Source organism: Ochotona princeps, chromosome 8 (genome assembly GCF_030435755.1).
Source record: "Ochotona princeps isolate mOchPri1 chromosome 8, mOchPri1.hap1, whole genome shotgun sequence".
NCBI classification, from domain to species: domain Eukaryota; kingdom Metazoa; phylum Chordata; class Mammalia; order Lagomorpha; family Ochotonidae; genus Ochotona; species Ochotona princeps.
In genome coordinates, this window is record NC_080839.1 from 78,031,361 (window position 1) to 78,050,572 (window position 19,212).

General features: G+C 56.8%; 1 protein-coding gene across 1 annotated transcript; it reads left to right on the plus strand.

The window, feature by feature from the left end:
• Positions 1-15,028: 15,028 nt before the first annotated feature.
• On the plus strand, positions 15,029-17,651 carry LOC131480905 (tetra-peptide repeat homeobox protein 1-like). The gene is made up of 2 exons (XM_058667375.1): positions 15,029-15,126; positions 16,988-17,651. Exons 1-2 carry the CDS (start codon positions 15,029-15,031, stop codon positions 17,649-17,651), a joined length of 762 nt encoding a protein of 253 aa, XP_058523358.1.
• The last annotated feature ends 1,561 nt before the right edge of the window (positions 17,652-19,212 follow it).

A 19,212-nucleotide genomic window follows, 5' to 3' on the forward strand; every position in this document is an offset into this window, starting at 1 on the left:
TTCATGGGGTGATGGTAATAGCCCGAATAGGAGAGCTCTTTCTCTGAACTGGCTGGGCCAGAAATCGTCCCGGTATCACACCAGCACGGTTCAGAGTAAAATCATCCAGGCTGCTCCAGGGCGTCACTGTTTGCCCTGGAGCCTTGTGCTTTTCCATTCTGAGCTTTTCATGATTAAGGTCAAGAATTGGAACTGAGGGCAGCCACTGGCTCAGCGAGGGGCCTCAGAGGCACCGACTTTCACGGAGCCACTGTGAAAGGCAAAGGTGGTGATTCCACGGCTCCCTACCCGCCAGGTGTGGGATCTGTTGGTGTGACACAGCTCTAGGCAGACGGGCAGAGGGATGGATGGCATTTATCCGAGAAGGGGACTCTGATTGCAGCTGTTAATCTGGGCCTAGAAAAGGTTGTTTGAACTTCTTGCTCAAAACTAGATTCACATTTTTAAAAATTAGTGCACATGACAAGAAATTAATAATAAAACAGAGTAAAATAATATGATGAATAATATAACAAATCCAATCATAATAGTAACTCCCTTCTGTCTTTCTTCACACCATTTCTCACGCATGATTGTCTTCTATTCCCAGTTTGCAGGAGGGAGGGTTTATACACACAGTGGTGGGCTGGGATGCTAGTACCTGACCCAGTTGAGGCTTCCTCACTTTGGACTTACCAAAAGCAAGGGATGTCTCTGGGTCCAACTGCTCCACCTGCAAAAGCAGAATACGCCTCGTCAGCCGCTCTCGGGGGTGAGGTGAGCGAGCTGGGGCTAGCAGGAGACAGGGAGAAGGCTGAGACCCTGCGGGGAAGCAGCAGCCAGTGAGCAGCGATTCGCCTTGATTCCGCCCTCTGGCCTGGGCCCTTCCTCAAGTCTGACGCCTGTAACCTGTGTTGATCAGCAAGTTCCCACATGGGAGCAGTTAAGACTCCCATCGCCCACACCAGTACCAGCGTGCCTGGGGTTGGGCCTCTGTCCTAATTCCAGCTCCCTGCTAACGTGCACCCCAGGAGGCAGCAGACGCCACCGCCAAGTCCTTGGGCTCCTGCCACCCCAGTGCGAGGTCCGAATGGAGTCTCCGGTGCCTGGCCCGGCCCGGCCTGGGCTTCTGCAGCCACTTGGAAAGGAACCGATGAATGGAAGAGCTTGTTAAAATAATGTTAAAATCTATCAAAAGCAGATATGAACTCAAGATGATTCGGCGTGAGCCCAGGCATGTTAACCTGGAGACTGAGGAGACGCGCAGGGCAAGGGCATGGTTGCCCCAGGGTTGTTGTGGAATCCCTGTCCTGTGGCAGATGGAGCAGTGCGATTGACAGGAGAGCCCCGGGGCATCTGGGGCTATCTGTGATGGTGTCAGAGCTGCGCTTGGGCACCATTTGCCCAGACTCCTCGCTGCTGATCAGGTGCTTGCTGGAGAAATGGGAACTAAATTTATAGTTGGCTTTGGCGGAGCCAATTTACATGTTGTGCTGCTGGAGCGCAGAAGGAAAGGAAATGTGCCTGAAGCCAACATTGGCTCTGTGGCTCCGGCTCCCTTGGCGCCGCACCACCTGCCTCTAATCAAACTGTCCAATTACAGGAAACAATTGTTTTCTTGCTTTCTGGGAAGTGGAGAAATTCACCCAGCTAAGGACTGATTTCTACATTCTCTCTCCCCACCCCTGGCCTCAAGTTCAAAACAAAGATCAGAGAACAGCAGTGAGGATGAAGTGCTTCCCCTGACCCCCCACACCGCTCTCGGAGCCGGACCCCGAGTGTTGCCCTCGGCGCTGCCCTTTGGTGCTCCTGACCGCAGACACCTGCGCTCTAATTACCTCCACTAAGAGCGTTCTTAGTCGGTCAGAAGAAAAGCTCCCTCTCGGAACACGAAAGGCAGTAATTAGAGGCTGTGTGTTCTGTGTGTGAAATCTCGCAGAAAGTACGATTTTTTTGAAGTGAAATAATTTCATGAACCACCTTTGCCTCATTAAACACCCTTCTTAAAATAAAATCTGATATTTCCAACAAGGAAATCGGGGCAATGATGTCGTGTGTCTGAGAGTCCACTTCTTGTCTCCTTTAAAAGTTCCATTTTGCTTGCTCAAGCTGATTTCTCTGAAATAGTTAAAACAGTACCAGGGCAGCTGGCAGAGGGGAAAGCCGCTGGCCACGTGCCATGGTCCCTGGCATGCGTTAGGCACGGACAACAGCCACAGTACATACGGACTCGCCTCTGGCAGGTGATATTTTGGTGGGACCAACCCACAGGCTTCTCCTGACATGCTGCTAATGCATTGCTCAAACCGTTCTTTTCCAAAATAAAACCAGGGTTGCTTGATGTATGATTGAAGCAGAGTAGTGACTTTGTGAACACACTTAGTGGCACTTTTCCTATCGTGCGGCATTTCTCCTTCAATAGACCTCCGCCTAAAGCTCGTCTCCAGCACTGAGTCTCTCTGGGCCCCACCTGGGAGCTCTGTTAAGTGAGGCGCTGAGCCCATTCCGTCCTCAGTGAGGGCTGCTGTGTGCAGCCTGGCCGGACAAGAGATGGCGACTGCGCCCTCTCCTGCCCACAGGCGGCCCTGGTGGTGTGTGTCCTGGCGGCCTTTGAGACGATGGACTTGCTGACCAGTGGCCTGTTTCTATTCCGTTTGCTGCCGATGATTCCCGATGGCTTCAAGCTTGGTGACAGTGATGGAGACGATGATCTTGCTCCTGCTCCGTGTTGGGGTCCTCATTCTCTCACACAGACCACCCCAGCTTAATTCCGTCCAATGATTCACTCCCCAAGTGACCGCAATGGCCGGAGCTGAGCTGATCTGAAGCCAGGAGCCAGGAACTTCTTCCACGTCTCCCAAGCGGGTGCAGGGTCCCAAGGCTTTGGCCGTCCTTGACTGCTTTCTCAGGCCACAAGCGGGGAGTTGGTTGGGAAGTGGAGCTGCTGGGATTAGCACCGGTGCCCACATGGGATCTTGGTAAGTTCAAGGCTAGGACTCTCGCTGCTAGGCCAGTGCACTGGGCCCAGGGAGCTATATAGTTGAATTGGAGCAGCCAGGACTCAGACCAGCAGAACATGGGATGCCAGTGCTGTGGGTGGTAGCTTAACCTGCTGGGCAACACGCTGGACTCAGAAGATTCATTTGTTTATTTGAAACATAAAGAGAGAGGATCTTTTATCTGCCAGTCTACTTAACATATACCTGCAGGAGCTTTGGTTGGGCCAGGCCAAAACTAGGAACCCAGAATTCCAATGGGGTGTGCCTCATGGGTTCGAGTGCCCCAAGTACATAGGTCATGTTCTGCTTCTTTCCTAGGCACATGGGCAAGAAGCCGTCACTCAGACTGCCACTCTGGTAAGGAATGCAGGTGTCCTAACAGGCGCATAAACCTCTCATGCCGCAGGGACATCCCCATCCCCGCCTTTACAGCCAACTTCCTGCTGACGTGCGCCCTGGGAGATGGCCCAGGCACTTGAGTTCCTACCACCCAGGTGGGAAATTCAGAAGAAATTCCAGGCTTCTAGCTTTGGCCTGGCCTGACTCTGGCTGTTGCAGCCATTTAGGGAAGAAACCAGTGGACAGAAGGTCTTTCTCTATTTCTTGACATTTCAAGATTGTTTTTTAAGCCCTGGGTTTGCTGGTGCTGTCCCGGGCTTGGTCGCACGTGAAGCTCACTTAGCTTCTCACAGAGGGAGATGTGTGAGCCAGGTGCCACAGGACCTGGGGCTGCTTGTGTGGGAAACATGGCCCATTGTGCGGCCCAGCGCCTTGCTGATCTGTGAATGCATAAAGCAGGTGACTGCAGTCCCAGATCTGCCCTGGCCAACAGAGGAGCCAGTTGCCAGATGTGGCAAGGAATATTACAGTCAGTCGTTACGTGAGAGCAGCCATGCTTCAACCGCCGCACGGGACTTGCTGTTACTGTACTAGTGCGGCGTGACAATCTCAGACCATCTCACAGGGGACTCCCACTGGCACCACTGCCACAGATGTTCCCCTGGCGTCTCAGCTCAGGTCTTCCATTTGTCTCCTCCTTCCTCATGATTGGCGCCCACCCTGTTCCCTGCTCAGACTGGTCACTGGTGGCCAAACCAGGCCGGGGTGCGGGGGCCCTGGGAGTGGATGGTCTCAGATTGGATTTCCGAACTCTGTACCTTACACTGCTTTGCAACTCAGTTTCCTCACCTGACAAGTGGAGATAGTCCCCATTCCTGGGGTAAGGCACTGTGAAGATGATGCCAAGCAAAGAGGCCAGGTGCTGGGATGCAGAGCTGGGGCTGTTTGATGCCACGGTCATCCTGCATTGCCGAGCGCCCTCCCCCTCCCCATCCGCCGTCTTGGGGCAGTCTGAGTCGCCCTGACCAGTCCTACTTAAGCGCCTGTGCCCGGGGACACCTGGTGTCTCCTCTTTAACCCCTCTGGAAGCGTGCATCTGTGCAGGTTTCCCGGCACCAGGGACACACCCAGAATGTCCCGCTGCCTTCAGCGGCAGTGCTGCCTCCCAGGCACTGTACAGGGTCTCCCGGCAGGCCGTCGCCTTCCTCCTCCTCCTCATGTTGCAAGACAACATTGTCAGTCCCAGCCTATTTATTTGAACGGCAGAGTGCTAGAGACACACAGATACACACAGACACACAGGTACCTTCTACCTTCTGCTCTACCCCCAGACCCCACAGCAGCAGGGCTGGACTAGGGGCAGCTGGGCGCTCCATCCGGGTCCCCCATGTGGGTGGCAGGCCCCACTCTCTTTGGATGCAGATTAGCAGAAAGCTGAGCAGGAAGGGGAGCAACTGGAAGCCAATCAGGTACCCCAGAATGGGATGCAGACAGCCAGCCAGCAGCCCCACCTGGCTCCCTGCTGCTTTGCAGTCCTGGGCCCACTGGTCTGTGAGCACACTGCTGCCTCCCTATCTCTGGGGAGGGGGTCTCCCCCATGCCCACCTGCTCCCTGCCCAGCAGCTTGTCAGGGGCAGAGGCAGGCACTGTCAAGCTCTGTGTCCCTGCTGCCTCTCCCACGTGTGTGGTCCTAGCAGTCTCCGTGGTCCTGAGCTCCTTCCCATGAGGGCCCATCCTCTATCCACGGATGCCGTGCAGCTGTGGCTCCACAGCGAGCCAGTGAGTCAGGGCTGAGCTTGGGCCCGGGGCTTTCCAGCACCCCGAAACCACACGCTGCCTCCCGCCCCACGGGCTGACCTAGTTCTCAATTCCTCTTGTCCCCAATTCATTGCTGAGGTTTTTAACCTGCATGCTTGTGGCTGCTGCTGGAATAGGGAAGGGAACCCGGGAACAGGTGACTGAATCATGCCCCCAGGAGCTGACTGCACGCTGGGCTCTTGGCTGGGATGGCGAGGCAGGGTCTGTGCTTGGGGTGGGGGCTTCCTGGGACCTGTGCCTGGCTGCCAAGCGACTGATTTATCCCTGTCTTGAGTGGAGTGACTCTGCTGTCACACTCACCCGGAAGATTGATAGTCTGGGCTCTCGCAGCCTCTCTGGGTGAGCCTCCCAATTAGAATGAAAAATCTATACCGATTTGTCACCGGATGTTGTATGCTCTTCGGAGCCGGAAGGAGAAGAGAAGGCCGGGAGTCCTGGGTACCTGAGTTCATTCTGAGGCCACCAGGCCTGGAGCTGCCACACCTCTGCTTCCCTCCCACCCCCAGCCCAGCCTTGGTCTCTAACGGGGACGGGGGTCGTACTTTCTCCCTGCGCTTCCTCAGCGGGACCAGTGTCTCCTCTGAGCTGCCTCTCTCCTGCCTGCTCCCACCGACCTCTTGCCTGCAGGGAGGAATTTGCCAGTGCCCATCCAGCTTCAGCTTGTCCTAGCTCCTTTGGTGACCTTGGACGGCCAGACATGAGCTGAGCCTGCAAGCCTGAGGGCGGGACGAAGCTGTGGGCAAGGAAAGAAAGATGCCCGAGAGACTGCCACTGTAGAGTAGTGCTGGCATCCCATTTGGGTGCCAGGCTGCTCCACTGCCAAACTAGCTCCCTGCTAATGTGCCTGGGATGTTAGCAGAGGATGGCTCAGGTGCTTGGGTGTCTACACCCACATAAGAGACTGACAGAAAGCTCCTGGCTCCTGGCTTCAGACAGGACCAGCTCCAGCCTTTTGGGAAATGAATCAGTGGATGGAAGATCTCTCTCACACACTCTGTCTTTGTCTGTAACTCTGCCTTTCAAATAAAAATATATATATTTTAAAGTAAGATGCCTGTGGCAGGAATCCACCTGCTTCCCTGGGGTTGAAGAGTCAGAACTTTCAGAGGAGTTTTACAAACTCATGCAGGAGCCTGGGCCCCGGCCTGGGCTGGTGGGGGCGGCAGCCCTGTGAGTTGGGCCCCGGGCTGGGAACGGCAGGAAGCGGTGTGAGGTCTGCAGGCTGCCTCCTCTCAGGTGGGCTGCTGGATCCAGCACCCAGAACAGAAGGCGTGCCCAGCAACTTTCCACCTCTTGCTTACATGTGGTGCATGTCCATCAGGCTTAAATGTGCAGCAGTTTGACACCATGAGATCTGCCTGAACTCGGTGGTCTGATCTGTGAAGTAGGCTTAATAACAGCGTCTGCATAGCCAGGATGTAGAAACAGCCCACACAAATGTTCATCGAAAGATGGATGCATGGAGGAATCGTATTGTATTGGCCTGTGTTGAAGAGGGTGGCTCATTAGAACAAAATACTTGGCCCAGGCTAACTTCACACCAAAAACAGACTCAGGTTGGTTCCTCGCTTTGATGCACTGGCAAGGGCTCACATCTGCCAATGGCTTCTTGCTGGCAGTGTCCTGGGGTTGGCACAGAGCTGGGCATCTGTATATGTCTGTGTCTCCCATATAAAGCACTAGCATCTAATCTACCCCTTTCCCAGTGGCCTAACCACATGACTGTCAAAGGTTGCCAGCCAAGCATCACAGTCAGGTTACGTTTCTACTGTGTTAATGCCATGAACACGGGGCTTTGAGGACTCACTGTATGCCTGACTTTGGGCGACATACCACAGAGGTGTGTGATTGCCAGGGGATACTAGTTGACCCTAAAAAGAGGGAGATTCAGCAATAGGTGACATATTGGGGAAGACCAGCCAGTGCCTGACAGGCAAGTGTCACATGAACCCACTTGTGGGAGGAATCTGAGACTGCACAGGATTTCAGTTCTGCAGAATCAGAGTGCAGAGTGGTGGCTCTTTACCCGCAGGCAGAGAGGGGGCAAGAGGGAGCCACCTACCTCCCGCTCACTCCGGCATTTGGGAGGAGGTGGAAGCTCACGTGAGGAGTTCTTCCTGCATCTAACAAAATCACCCGTCTGGTAGAAATGCTGCCCACATCACAGAGGTGTTAGCATAAGCACACGGAGGCATCCACACAGCGCGTACCTGAGAGTCAGTAGCCATTCCTAGTCCTGGCTGGTACGAGGTGGGTGTGTTGATAACAGGTGAGTTGGATCATTTTGTCACCTTCACCAGTGTGAATCTTGCTAAGGTTTGAGCGTCCAAGAAAACAGTATATCTTGATTTCTGACTCTCATAAATCAAAATATTGATTTCTGTGTCTCTCTCCTGCAAAGCCAGATTTGTGAACCTTCGATATACTTGTGGAGTAGAAATACATTTTCCTTGGCTAATTTCTGTGAACAGAGCAAAAGGCTTTCTTTAGATAAGCAGTTATATTTTTAGGGAAGTGTGAATTAAAGCATGATTATTAATCTTGCCAGACGCTCAGTCTGACTGCGTGGTGCACTCTGTTCTTGTAGCTACAGCGCTGCGATGCTGAGCCACCCTGGGGAGCAGCTGGGCACTCCCGCCCGTCCTTCCAGGAGACAGGGTTCCCCGGTGCCAGTGTCTGGGTGTGTTCTTGTTCTGACACTGCTACTCTGAACACTTGGAGTCCTTCTGAATCAGGGGGAGAGCTGGCCAGTCCAAGTGCCCGGATGCATGCAGGTGGGACTCCAAGGAACTGGGAGGAAGGAGACCGGGGTGCCTGCACTGTTGGGAGGTGGGGAGCTCCTCTGCTGGAGCTGGGTTTCTGGCGTGTTGGGCACAGTGCCCAGAGGGTCCTGCCGTGGACCTGGTGCCTGGCGGTGGCTGTTTGGAATCATAGCAGTTATGAACACGGGTCTCCAGCCCTAGGCCCTGCCTCCCAGCCTCCCATGTGCTCTTCCAGCCCCAGCCTCCTAGCCTTCTGAGCTCCTCCAACCCCAGGTCCTGCCTCCCAGCCTCCCAGCCTCCTGTGTGGCTTCCCAGCCCCAGGCCCTGCCTCCTAGCTTCCTTTGTGGTCTGGTATGTCTGTGTGGCCAAGGATGGGACCCTGAGGGCCACTTACACACCTGGTCCTGTTGACTCAGGGCACCGTCCTGCAGAATCCACATGTGAGTTGATGGACACCCTAGGTGTCAACAGAGGGGCATGCTGCATGCTCCACTGGGGTCATCCAACAACAGTGCACCTGTTTCCAGGCCAGGCTGGTCCTTCCGGGAATGCTGTCCAGGGAGACAGGCCTGGCTTCCTCTACCTGCAGACCCACTAGGGTGACCCCAGCAGCTGTGTAAGGGATGTAGCCCAGGCCTCTGAGGAGCTGTAGGGGCCTTAGTCCCAGCCCCTCGGGCCTGCCTGGACTCGGCAGGCTCCTCCCAGCCGGGTGGCTGCTGGTTCAGGGCCGCTACATTTCCTTTGCCCTTCCTCTTTCAGCTGCCCAGCCAGAATTCCACTTCCCCAGGACCAGCCTGGGGAAGGAAAACGTCACGTCAGCTGACCAATGAGGACTCACTGCGCTGCGGAGGGATCTAGCTATGCTGAACTTGCGGCTCTCGCTACCTGGGCAGAGCTGGGCTTGCGCTGGAGAGGGTGCGAGGGCCTTGCTGTGTGGGCAGCAGGCAGATCCATCACAGCGAAGGAGCGAATGCTTTCTTTAGCAATGAATGATTGAAGTGACTGTATCTGTAATGTAATTTAATATGCATGGCAATAAAGTATCCTCCATGGTTTTAAAATGAATTATTTGTTTAGTTTATTTGAAAGGCAGAGAGAGAGAGAGAGAGAGATCTCCCATCCAAGTACTAACCAGGCCCGACCCTGCTTAGCTTCCGAGATCGGGTGTGTTCTGGGTGGTATGGCCGTAGACAAGAGAGAGATCAATCTTACACTCTGGTTCACTTCCCAGATGCCAGCTCAGGACTGCCAGGCTGAAGGCAAGGGCCAGGAAGTGCACCCGGACCTCACAGCTGAGTGGCGGGGATGTACTCCTGCCTCCCAGGGCGTGCATCAGCCTGATCGGGAAACCCAGGCACTGAGCTCAGCAGGTGAGTGCCCCAGGCGCCTTGGGCGCCGCTGGCAGTGCCTGCCCTGGTATGATCTCCACCACGATATTCTGTGGCGACGTTTATGTGCAAAGAAGAAGGCTGCTCAAAGTCCTCTGAGTCCTCAGTGTCCCCACCTCTCAAACGGACACAGTGACACCTTGAGATGGCACTGAAATCACAGGTGAGGCCTGGGACTGCCTGTGCTGTGGACGAGCAGTTTCTGTGGGTCTGGCTCATGTGGCAGCAGCAGGTGGCAGGGGCTGCAGGGAGAGCCTGTTGGTCAGGCTACGCTGTTCTCGGTACTAAAGGGTCTGCCTTTCCCTACAGGAGGGTCACACATTCAGGCACGTCCATGCTAACCTGGAATTTCTGGGTGCTCCCCCACAGGTAGCACAAGGCAGCAAGGGGGTGATCGACCAGCAGGGGCACATTTTGAGCCCTGGTGTGTCCTGCTCGATTCAGAAAATGATGTCTTCTAGACCCTGCTCCTTAGCTTTGTTCTCACTGGCACAATGGGGCAGGGAGACACATCTCACTGTGCTCTGCAGAATGCTGGGCTGGGGCGGGGAGGAAGGAGGAAGTCAGTGGAGAGGCCCAGCATCGACTGCAGAGACAGCCGGGCTAGGGCAGAGGGTGGGCAGTGAGGCAGGTGGACCTTGGCCCCTCTCTGCAGAGGGCAGGAGGAAGGCTTGGCATCTGAAAAACTTCCTGCCGGAGTACTGCCAGGCAAAGGGGAAGGCAGATCCAACCCCATGCTGCAGCTGGAGCCAAGCCAGGTGCGCACAGGCTGCCTGCCCCACCGCCGACCCCGCACCTGTGCCTTCCCTGTGTGATTCCTCAGGCTGGTCGGGTTCCACGTGGAGGCCTCTTCTTAGCAAGGCCAAGTTCTGGCTGGGGCAGTGCTGGTCCTGGTGTCTACTGTGTCTGGGCGATCTGACCTCCCCACCCTGGAGGTCTCAGAGCCATTCATGGTGTTTCCCTTCATGAGTATAGCCGGGAGAAGTGGTTTGCCAGGCTTCGGGCTGACTGTGTCAGGGCACCTGCTGGCTAAAGGTGACTGGTTGCTCTGGGAGCCAGGCCTGCTGTGAGCAGGGAGAAGACCCGGGCCTGCTGCGTGTTGTATCTGGCTGCCTTGGCCATCCCCATAAACTCCAGTCCTGCCCCATGTCTCTCTGGATGGTCCTCAGTAGATGGACTTGAAATACAGTTGTTTCAAGCAATGGAAACGAAATGTTTCCTTATCGTATCGGGCTTTGAGAATGGAAAATGGGCAGAAGCAGCCAGACTCACAGTGGCTTTGAGGCAAGCAGAGGCTAACTTAATTAAAAGGCTTCTTTGTGGTATCAGGCAGGAAGTGAAACGGCTTTAAATGGCAAGCATTTCTCAATCACTGAACGCACCAGTGATCTTGGCATGCTGCCTGCTCTGTCCCCTTAAACAAAGAGTGCCAAGCCATACACGGACAGGTTGGGAGCTGGGCGAGGGGAGCCGGTGTGTATGTGTCTGTGTAGGGGGACTGGGGGTGGGAACCAGTGTGTCGTCATGGAGATGTCCAGAGTATGGGGTCCTAAGGCTCCTGAGGGGTCCAGCAGCAGACGTGAGGTGAGTTTGGTGCTGGCTGCACTGGGTGGTGGCGCGTGGGCCTCCTGGATGGACTGCTGGCCTCTGGCTGCGGCCACTTTCCTTTTTCTGCTCTGTAGTGACCCTCACGGGAAGAGCTACAGAGGCCAGCCTGCAGCATTGGCTGTGTGTCTGTCTATTGGGCATGGTGCACCTCTGTTCCCGTGAACAACACGTGTCCTCAAGGTCAGACTCCTTACTCCAAACCGGGAGAAGGTTGATGGGCCGGAGTCTTTTCTCAGAGAGGAAAGTGCACCTTCTTGTAGAGTCCCAGAGTGACAGGGGTGGGAAGGACAGCCAGACAGCTGCGCCACCCTCATGCCCTTGCTCAGCTGCCATTTTTAAAGATGTACTTGTAGGTGTCTACAGGATATGGCACATGGGAGGTGTTGGTAAATACTCCTTAATCCATCAAAATGCAGAAACACATTTGAAGATGGTTAAGAAAATAAATGCCCTTTTTTTTTGGCTTTGAAATGGCAGGGGATTGTGGTCCATGGTGCAAACTGAACCAGATGGAATCATGGTGATTTGGACCCAAGTCTTGTTAATAAGGAGCAGCCCTCACTTGGAATGCCTGCGGTGTCCTTCGTCCAAGCCCTGCTGGCTCTTCGTCCTGGTCAGCAGGCATAGGTCTCCCGAGGGGCCCAGGACGTCAGGGCTGCCCCCGTGGTGAGGCTGCCCTGGCTCACTTGCTGGTCTCCAAGGTCATGCACCTCTCCCTGTGTCCCCTCTCTGTGCGGGAGCCACCTCCTGGACGGATCGCTCCCCGTGGGGGGTGGTTTGCATCCGTGAGGTACAGGCAGTCACGGCACTGCTGAGTGACACACTTTCCCACGTGGGCAGACCTGGCGCTACCCACGTGGCTCCAGGCAGTCGGGAGGTACCGGCTGAGTGAATGCTGGGTGGGTGGATGCACGGTGGAAGTCTCCTGCAAATTCGTTTGTTGGGGTGCTCTGGGGGGGTGGGGAGTGTTATTTCGAGGCTCGCCTCCTGCAATGCTCTTTTATCCTGGAGCTCATGCTCATGCCAGACTTTGCACCTTGCCAAAGCTTAGCTGCATTTCCAAAGCTGTTGTCCGTCTCCTCCTTGGGGAGAGCCCTGGGACGGGTTGCCAAGTGTGCTACAAGCTCAGACCTCGTGCCCTTACAGCACCTTGTGTCCCTCCACCGCCTTCGGTTTCAATCCCTGTCATTGTCATTTTTCTGGCACGGAGCTGAGTGGCTGAGGAAAGCTTGGTTGCCACCCCCCTCAGTCCAGAGGCACAGCTCGTGAGGGTCTGGTTGGCTTTTCCTGCTCCCAGGCCTTTCCCGGCACAGCCCCAGGGGCTTCCAGGTGCCATAGCACCAGCGGACACCAGGCAGCTTTTAGGGAAGTCGGGCTTCCAAAGTCCCAAGAGAAGCAGCTGCTTCCTCAGGTGGTGCCACCACGTTGCCGTCACAGACAGTGGCTGCTTGTGGAATCAGAGGAACTTTCTGGGCACGCATTTCTCCAGAACTGCCCACACCACCGCTCTGGTTTCAGTGCGTCTGACGGTCCCACGGCACCTCAGACCCGGGAGGCCCTGCTTGACAAAAACCCCAACGGTGAAGGGGAAGTGTTTGTCATCTGGGCACCTGGTTTCAGGAATGAGCTACTCACCCCAGCAGCCTGAGCTGGTTCCGAGGGACTTTTGCTCAGGGATTCACGCGGCCTGGTCCCTGGACACTGCACTGCAAGCAAGTTGCAAGTTGCGGGGATGGGAGGAATGCAAGGGGGAGGGAATTCCAGGTGAGCAGAACATCAGCGGTTGTCATGGAGACTGTCAGTCCTCTGAGAACCCCCGCTGGGAGGGGTTGGGGTAAGCAGTTCTGCTAACTGTGCCTGGCCAGGATTTCTCTACATCTGGGCAGCTCACAGCCTTCTTGAACGTGGCTTCTCAGGGTCCTGGAGTTTGGAAGTGCCAGGAAGGGAGAGACTCGGCACAGCCACTGTCTCTAAGACGTGCACGGCACAGCGGTGGGGGGTGGTTTGCACAGTTCTCCAGGGGCCCCTGAGTCCACCACTGTTCCCTAGGCGAAGGGTGGCACTTCGGCTCACCGCTGTGGGCCACAGGGTTTCCCTGGGGCACTGGGACTTCTCCTTGGGGTTTTCTGCAGCTGGCTCCCCGTTCAGGCCCTCACCACAGAGATGGCAAGGCCAGCCCTGCACTGGGCGCCTGTGGCCACGTCCCTGGCACCTTGCCACCTCTCTCTGCTGTGTTGGTAGGGTGGGTGCTGGGTACTCTGCTCTGGAGGTGAGCAAATGAAGAGACACAGAAGTCAACTGGCCTAGACCACAGAGCTGATGGTCGTGGGAGCAGGGAGCCACGCGGGCACAGTGCCTTTGTTCCTGCTCCAGGATCGTCCCTCAGATGGGCACTCCCCAGGGCTTCCTTGGCAGCTTGTGTGGCCCCTGTGGGTGCCCACCCCTTGGTTCTGGTCTCAGGGGCTGTTCTCTCACCTGGCAACACCTGCTGGGCTGAGAGGTCAGGGAACGCACCCTCCTCCGCCTTTGCCAGGGGTTGCGTTCATCCATCTGGCCAAGGGACAGGAGCATCCTGCTCAAAGCACAGATCTCTGGCTGTGTTATGAAAAGATCTGTACTGCGGCTGTTTTGCTTGATGATCCACAGATTTTTTGAAGTCGAAAAAGCCGAACACTGTCCTTTGGCCAGATATGAGCACTTGTAATGCCTTGGTGGGGTGTCTAGCTGCCCAGGGAAGGGAACAAGACCTCCACGGTGCCATCACGACTCATGAAGTTGGGTGTGTTTGATATGCATGGGCAGCCCGCTATGGACAGGCAGGTGCCAGCCAGGACCTGAGTGTCCACTTTCCCTGGCTCTGTACTGTTCTTTCCATGAATTCAGATCTGGCCATGTCCCAAAGAAGAATGATCTCAAAGTAGATTCAAGAAAAACCAGAGGTGTCCTGGGGCATCATCCTGGGCAGGACCTGACCATACCTGTGGCCCTCGAGACCTCTTCTGGACAGCCCCAGGAGGGCTGGGGGCACTAGACAGCGTGGGTAGGACTGGGAGGAAACACCGCTGGCACTGAGCCACACCCCCCCAACAGCAGTGACAGGGGAGTCAGAAGCCCAGGGCGCAAGGCCAGGAGTGACGCCTGCTTAGCACTGGCCTCACGCACATCGTCTAGACACGGTGACTCCTACAGCCTTATTATGAATTTCAATCTTGTACGACTTTCTGAAGCGCATGCGTTAAGATCAGAAGGGCTCAGTCCGCCAGGCCTCTCTCCTGCAGCTCGGCGCTGGCATGGCCACAGTCTACCCCCCATGTTGTGCACTGTGTCTTATCGGTCTGCTACACTGAGGCTCGTAGATGAGGCCCCAGGCCACAGCCAGCAGGTGGCAGGGCTTGGGGTGGACAGCTGACCACAGCAGCCCTCCTCCCACGGGGTCAGGGCTCCGGAGCCCCACGAGGAGCCTGCTGCTGCTCACAGGAGGAAACTAGCTGGTCTGTGAGCGCCAAACTGGAGCTGGCAGTGGGGCAGCCCTCTTGAAGGTACTTGTGGCCCAGCCTGGGCTCTCAAGGACCTCCTGAGGCGCCAGCTTCCCCATCAGGTGTCAGCAAGCAGAGAGCCCAGGCAGGGAGAGGAAGTGCACAGAGGTGCGGGGCCAGCAGGAAGTGGGAGCTGCTTCTAGCACAGAGGATGTGGCTCAAGACAAGGTATGAGAAATGAAAGTCGAGAAGGGCGGGGACGTGGATCCTGCAGTGCCTCGAGGGCAAGGAAGTGGCTTTGCTGGCAGCAGTGGGCGTGGGTGGGAGGCCTCGGCACCTCGGGTGGGGGTGCATGGTGGGTGCTGGGCCCCAGGGCTGGGACGCGTGGCCTCACAGGTCCCCCGCCAGCTCTCATGGCAATTGCATGGCAGCCACGCTGCACATATGACACCAGTCTAGACTGAGGAGCTTTGCATTTCAGCTGTCGCTTGCTTAGCTGACCATGTTGATGCAAGAGCCTTGTGTAGCGCGGCCAGTGGCTGAGCTGGTCATGTGGGAGCTGCTCCCGGGGAGGCGGCTCTGGGTTTTCTGGACGCTTGGGGTGTGTATGAAGTCTGCCGGCCTTGTCACCCGTGCTGTGGCCATCCCACAGGACCGTCATGCTGTGGCACCGGCGGCCCCGAGGTTCGCGGCATTCACGGAACGCATCTCCAGAGTTCAGCCAGCAGGCTCATGTGAAACAGATGTCAGAATCAAGGTTCTGTGTGCCCACTGGGCTTGCGCAGACATCTTCGTCCCGCTGTACAACCAGCAAGCATAAGAGAGGTCATGTGGGAGGCGTTACAGGGCCCTCTGAAAGTCAAGCTAAATGAGGTCAGAGAAGACACATTCTTGGGGAGCCAGGGAGCCTGGAAGCTTCTCTACATGTGTGGAACCTGGCTTAGGGACCCCTGAGAAGAGAAAGAGGAACCTGAAGATCAGAAAAGAAGCGACCATTAGTGGGAACAGACTTGAAAACAGAACGGCGGTCCCACCCCCGTCTGCAAGGGGTACTGGGGCGCAGCGAGCTCACATTAGTGTCCGTGTTTATGGTGGTTCCCGTCAGTGGTCTGCCCGCAGGCACGGCAGCTCAGTGGCATGTGCTGGGGCCTTGCGGCAGCGCCCCCTCCTCTGGCTTTCTGTGCCCAGAGCAGTCGCTGCCCAAGCCGCGCTGCAGGCCTTCCAGAGTCCCCGCCTCACCCGACCGCCTCGTGCAGTCATGTTCAGAGTGCTTGCATCTCGTTGGATGCACAATGTGGTTCTCAGTCCTCGGTTTTACTAAAGTCATTACTTGTATTCTCCTGCCTTCCCCCAACACTGAAACACGCCATATGCAGAGTCGGAGAGGAAGGCAAAGAGAGGTCACATGGCTGGTTGAGGACAAAGCTGGGGCTTTGTTGCTTCTGTCCCACAAACACCTGCAAAGAGCTGCCCAGCATGCGGCCATGTGGAATTTCTTTCTGTTCTGAAGTCCTGGCAGGGAGGATGTCTCCGCGCACAGAGGTTCAGCTGGCAAGGAGAGGCCACACGTGGAAGTGTGAGTGGCCTGGGTCAGGGAGGGCTACCAGTTCTGCCTTGAGGATCACCACCATCCGAGGACCACGGGAGCCATTCCAGGATGACAGAATGTCCCCAGTAGGGGCAGAAAGGTCTGGAGGCCCAGTGGGACACCAAGAAGAAAGTGGAATGGCCTGGAGGTGCAGTGGCTTGAAGCTTTCACCGGTGACACCGTCATCCCACACTGAAGTGTGTGCTCAAGGCCGGACTGTCCCTTCCTCATCCAGCCTCTTACGGATGCAGCCCCCAGGACCCTGGGCTGCTCTCATTTCAAGCGTTACGTTTGAGTCAACCCGGAGGAGCCGGGGACTCTGGCTCTCTTCTGCACACACATGGATGCAGTTGGATCCACGGGTGATGGTGTCTGAAGGCAGGCAGTGACTTAGAAGGAGCTGCCTGGGAGGCAGCCAGGAGGGGCCTGCGCTCTGCAGGGGCAGCTGCCCTCCTGCTGCTGGCCTGGCTGAGACACAGGGCTCAGTGCCATCACCAGCTGCTCTCCCTGCCCACTCTGAGGTCATCCAGAGAACTTCCGAGTAGGCCTTCCTGTGAGGCTTGCCCAGAGGGAGCCAACGTTCGCTGGAAGGAGGTGCGTGCATGTTGCTTCGGGGCTCCTGTTGCGTTTCAGCCAGAAGTGAATACGTTGGCATGCTGGCTTGTGCGCTGTGGTTTCCTGTGGGTTGGTGAGTGTGAGTCAGCACAGTTCTCCCCACAGCCTCTGACCCAGCACCCGGGCCCTTGCACTCCCGCCCCACCCTTCTTTGTGCTCCCGCCTGCTGGCTGTGATCATGGACCACACATGGGGGCTCAGAGGCCCAGCTAAGTTCTGCAGGGATGGCTCAGGGTCCTCCTCGGCTGCTTTCTGGACTCAGAGCCCTGGTTAAGTTCTGCAAGGGTGAATGGATCAATGGGTGACAGTGCCTAGGTTGCCAAGGACAGATCCTTGCGTGTGAAGCTCCAGTGGAAGGTGAGTTGCTCAGGTGCTGCTCAGCTCCTCCACCGGCTCAGCTCCTCCACCGGCTCAGCTCCTCCACCGTTCTGGGAGCCTCATCGGTGTCCCACCGTTCCCCTGGGCCGTTCCGGGAGCCTCATCGGTGTCCCACCGTTCCCCTGGGCCGTTCCGGGAGCCTCATCGGTGTCCCACCGTTCCCCTGGGCCGTTCCGGGAGCCTCATCGGTGTCCCACCGTTCCCCTGGGCCGTTCCGGGAGCCTCATCGGTGTCCCACCGTTCCCCTGGGCCGTTCCGGGAGCCTCATCGGTGTCCCACCGTTCCCCTGGGCCGTTCCCGGAGCCTCATCGGTGTCCCACCGTTCCCCTGGGCCGTTCCGGGAGCCTCATCGGTGTCCCACCGTTCCCCTGGGCCGTTCCGGGAGCCTCATCGGTGTCCCACCGTTCCCCTGGGCCGTTCCGGGAGCCTCATCGGTGTCCCACCGTTCCCCTGGGCCGTTCCGGGAGCCTCATCGGTGTCCCACCGTTCCCCTGGGCCGTTCCGGGAGCCTCATCGGTGTCCCACCGTTCCCCTGGGCCGTTCCGGGAGCCTCATCGGTGTCCCACCGTTCCCCTGGGCCGTTCCGGGAGCCTCATCGGTGTCCCACCGTTCCCCTGGGCCGTTCCGGGAGCCTCATCGATGTCCCACCGTTCCCCTGGGCCGTTCCGGGAGCCTCATCGATGTCCTGGCCCATGAGATGAGGCAGTTGGCATCAGGAACTTGGTTCCAGGAACAGGAAGCTACACTGTCACAAACATTTCAAACCACCCGTGAAAGACTAGCCGTGACTGTCCTGCGAGGTATCTAGGGCCGTCAGTCCCATTCAGAGGGACCGAAGGCTGACCAGCAGCTGCCAGGGCCTGGGGGTCTGGTGGGGAGTCTCACAAGCTCATCCTTTCTGGGAAGATGGAGAAGGTCAGGAGACAGATGCTAAACGCACGGCGATGTGGATGCACTTCACACTCCTGGGCGGGCGAACTCTTACATCGCAATTGGTCGTACTGTGGCATACAGTGGGGACCATCCAATGTCACGTGCAGGATGTGTGGGCATTCCCAGAGTCCAGCAGGGTGGCTCGTGCTAATATAAGGAACTCAGAGAGAGACTCCCTAAAGAACAGTGGTGTTTGCGAATAAACAGGGAGCAGTGGCATGCAGAGTATGCACGTTGTGGAAATCGGGGGTGTTCAAGGGGAAACTGAAAGGCGTGGAAATCAAGGGGTGTTAAAGGAAAAGCGGTGCAGGGAAACCATGAAAGGCAAAACGAGGATGACGCACGTTAGTTATTTTGCACCTACCATTCATGGGCACAAGAACTGAAAAGAACATTCAAGGCTTAACACCAAGGCTGGTGCCGGTCTGAGGCTGGAGTGCCAGGAGATGCCCTCGTACAAGCATTGTCTCTGGAGAGTCGTGGGGCTTGTGTGCGAGGCTGTGGCTCTGCCTGACACTTAGGGGATGGTTCTAGTGATGAGGTGGGCGTACATGTGCATGACAGAGCTTCCTTCCTCACCTCCCTGCTTCCTTATCACCATTAATCATCAGTCGCTGGGCAGGGCATGAGAGAAGTGACTCACTCACCATGAACCCCGACAGCTCCCACCCAGCCCGGCTTTGTCTAAAGGACCCTGTTTAGCCAGATGAAGGCGACAGCCCACCTACAGACCAGCCAGCAGGGTCTGGGAGATGGAGCATGCGGCTTGGTTAGTCTGGCTTCCACTTGGACCACTCTGTAGCTGTTCATGGCAGGGGTGGAGGGAATCTTCAGTTACCTGGGCAGGGGGTGAGGAGCGGTGCTACTGGCTGTAAGAAGTGTGCTTGGGGAGGCAGCAACAACTACTGTCCCGTATGCAACTCCAGCGTGCACAGCACCCCGCCCAGCAACCCTGGCCAGTGCCTGCCATCAAGGCCCAAGTGATGCCCATGGTCTGGATCTCTAGTGGGAGCAAAGGTCACGCTGTTCTTGGACACCACTGCCACTGCGGGGAGCCTGTCTGATGGACCCCCTCTTCAGTGCTTCCTTCTACAGCCTCTGTCCTGGGGGATGGTCTCCTCGTGATGTCCCTGGCGATGTTCTCATCCCAGCCCCATTAGTGCTTTGGTTGTCTTTTCAGCCCCATGTTTAATGTATTCTTATGCTGAGGATCAGGCAGTTGGCACAGCACGCTGCAGACTCCCGTGAAGAGCGGGGCTTGTCTTCAGGGGGCAGGGGGAGGCCCAGGAGCGCTGGGGCACTTGCAGACTTGGGCGGGCGGAAGAGGCT

Coding starts and splice junctions, on each gene's coding strand:
- LOC131480905 (XM_058667375.1), top strand. CDS start 15,029: ATGCTGTGGCACCGGCGGCCCCGAGGTTCGCGGCATTCACGGAACGCA. Junction 15,127..16,987: donor AAACAGATGTCAGAATCAAG/GTTCTGTGTGCC, acceptor CCACCGGCTCAG/CTCCTCCACCGTTCTGGGAG.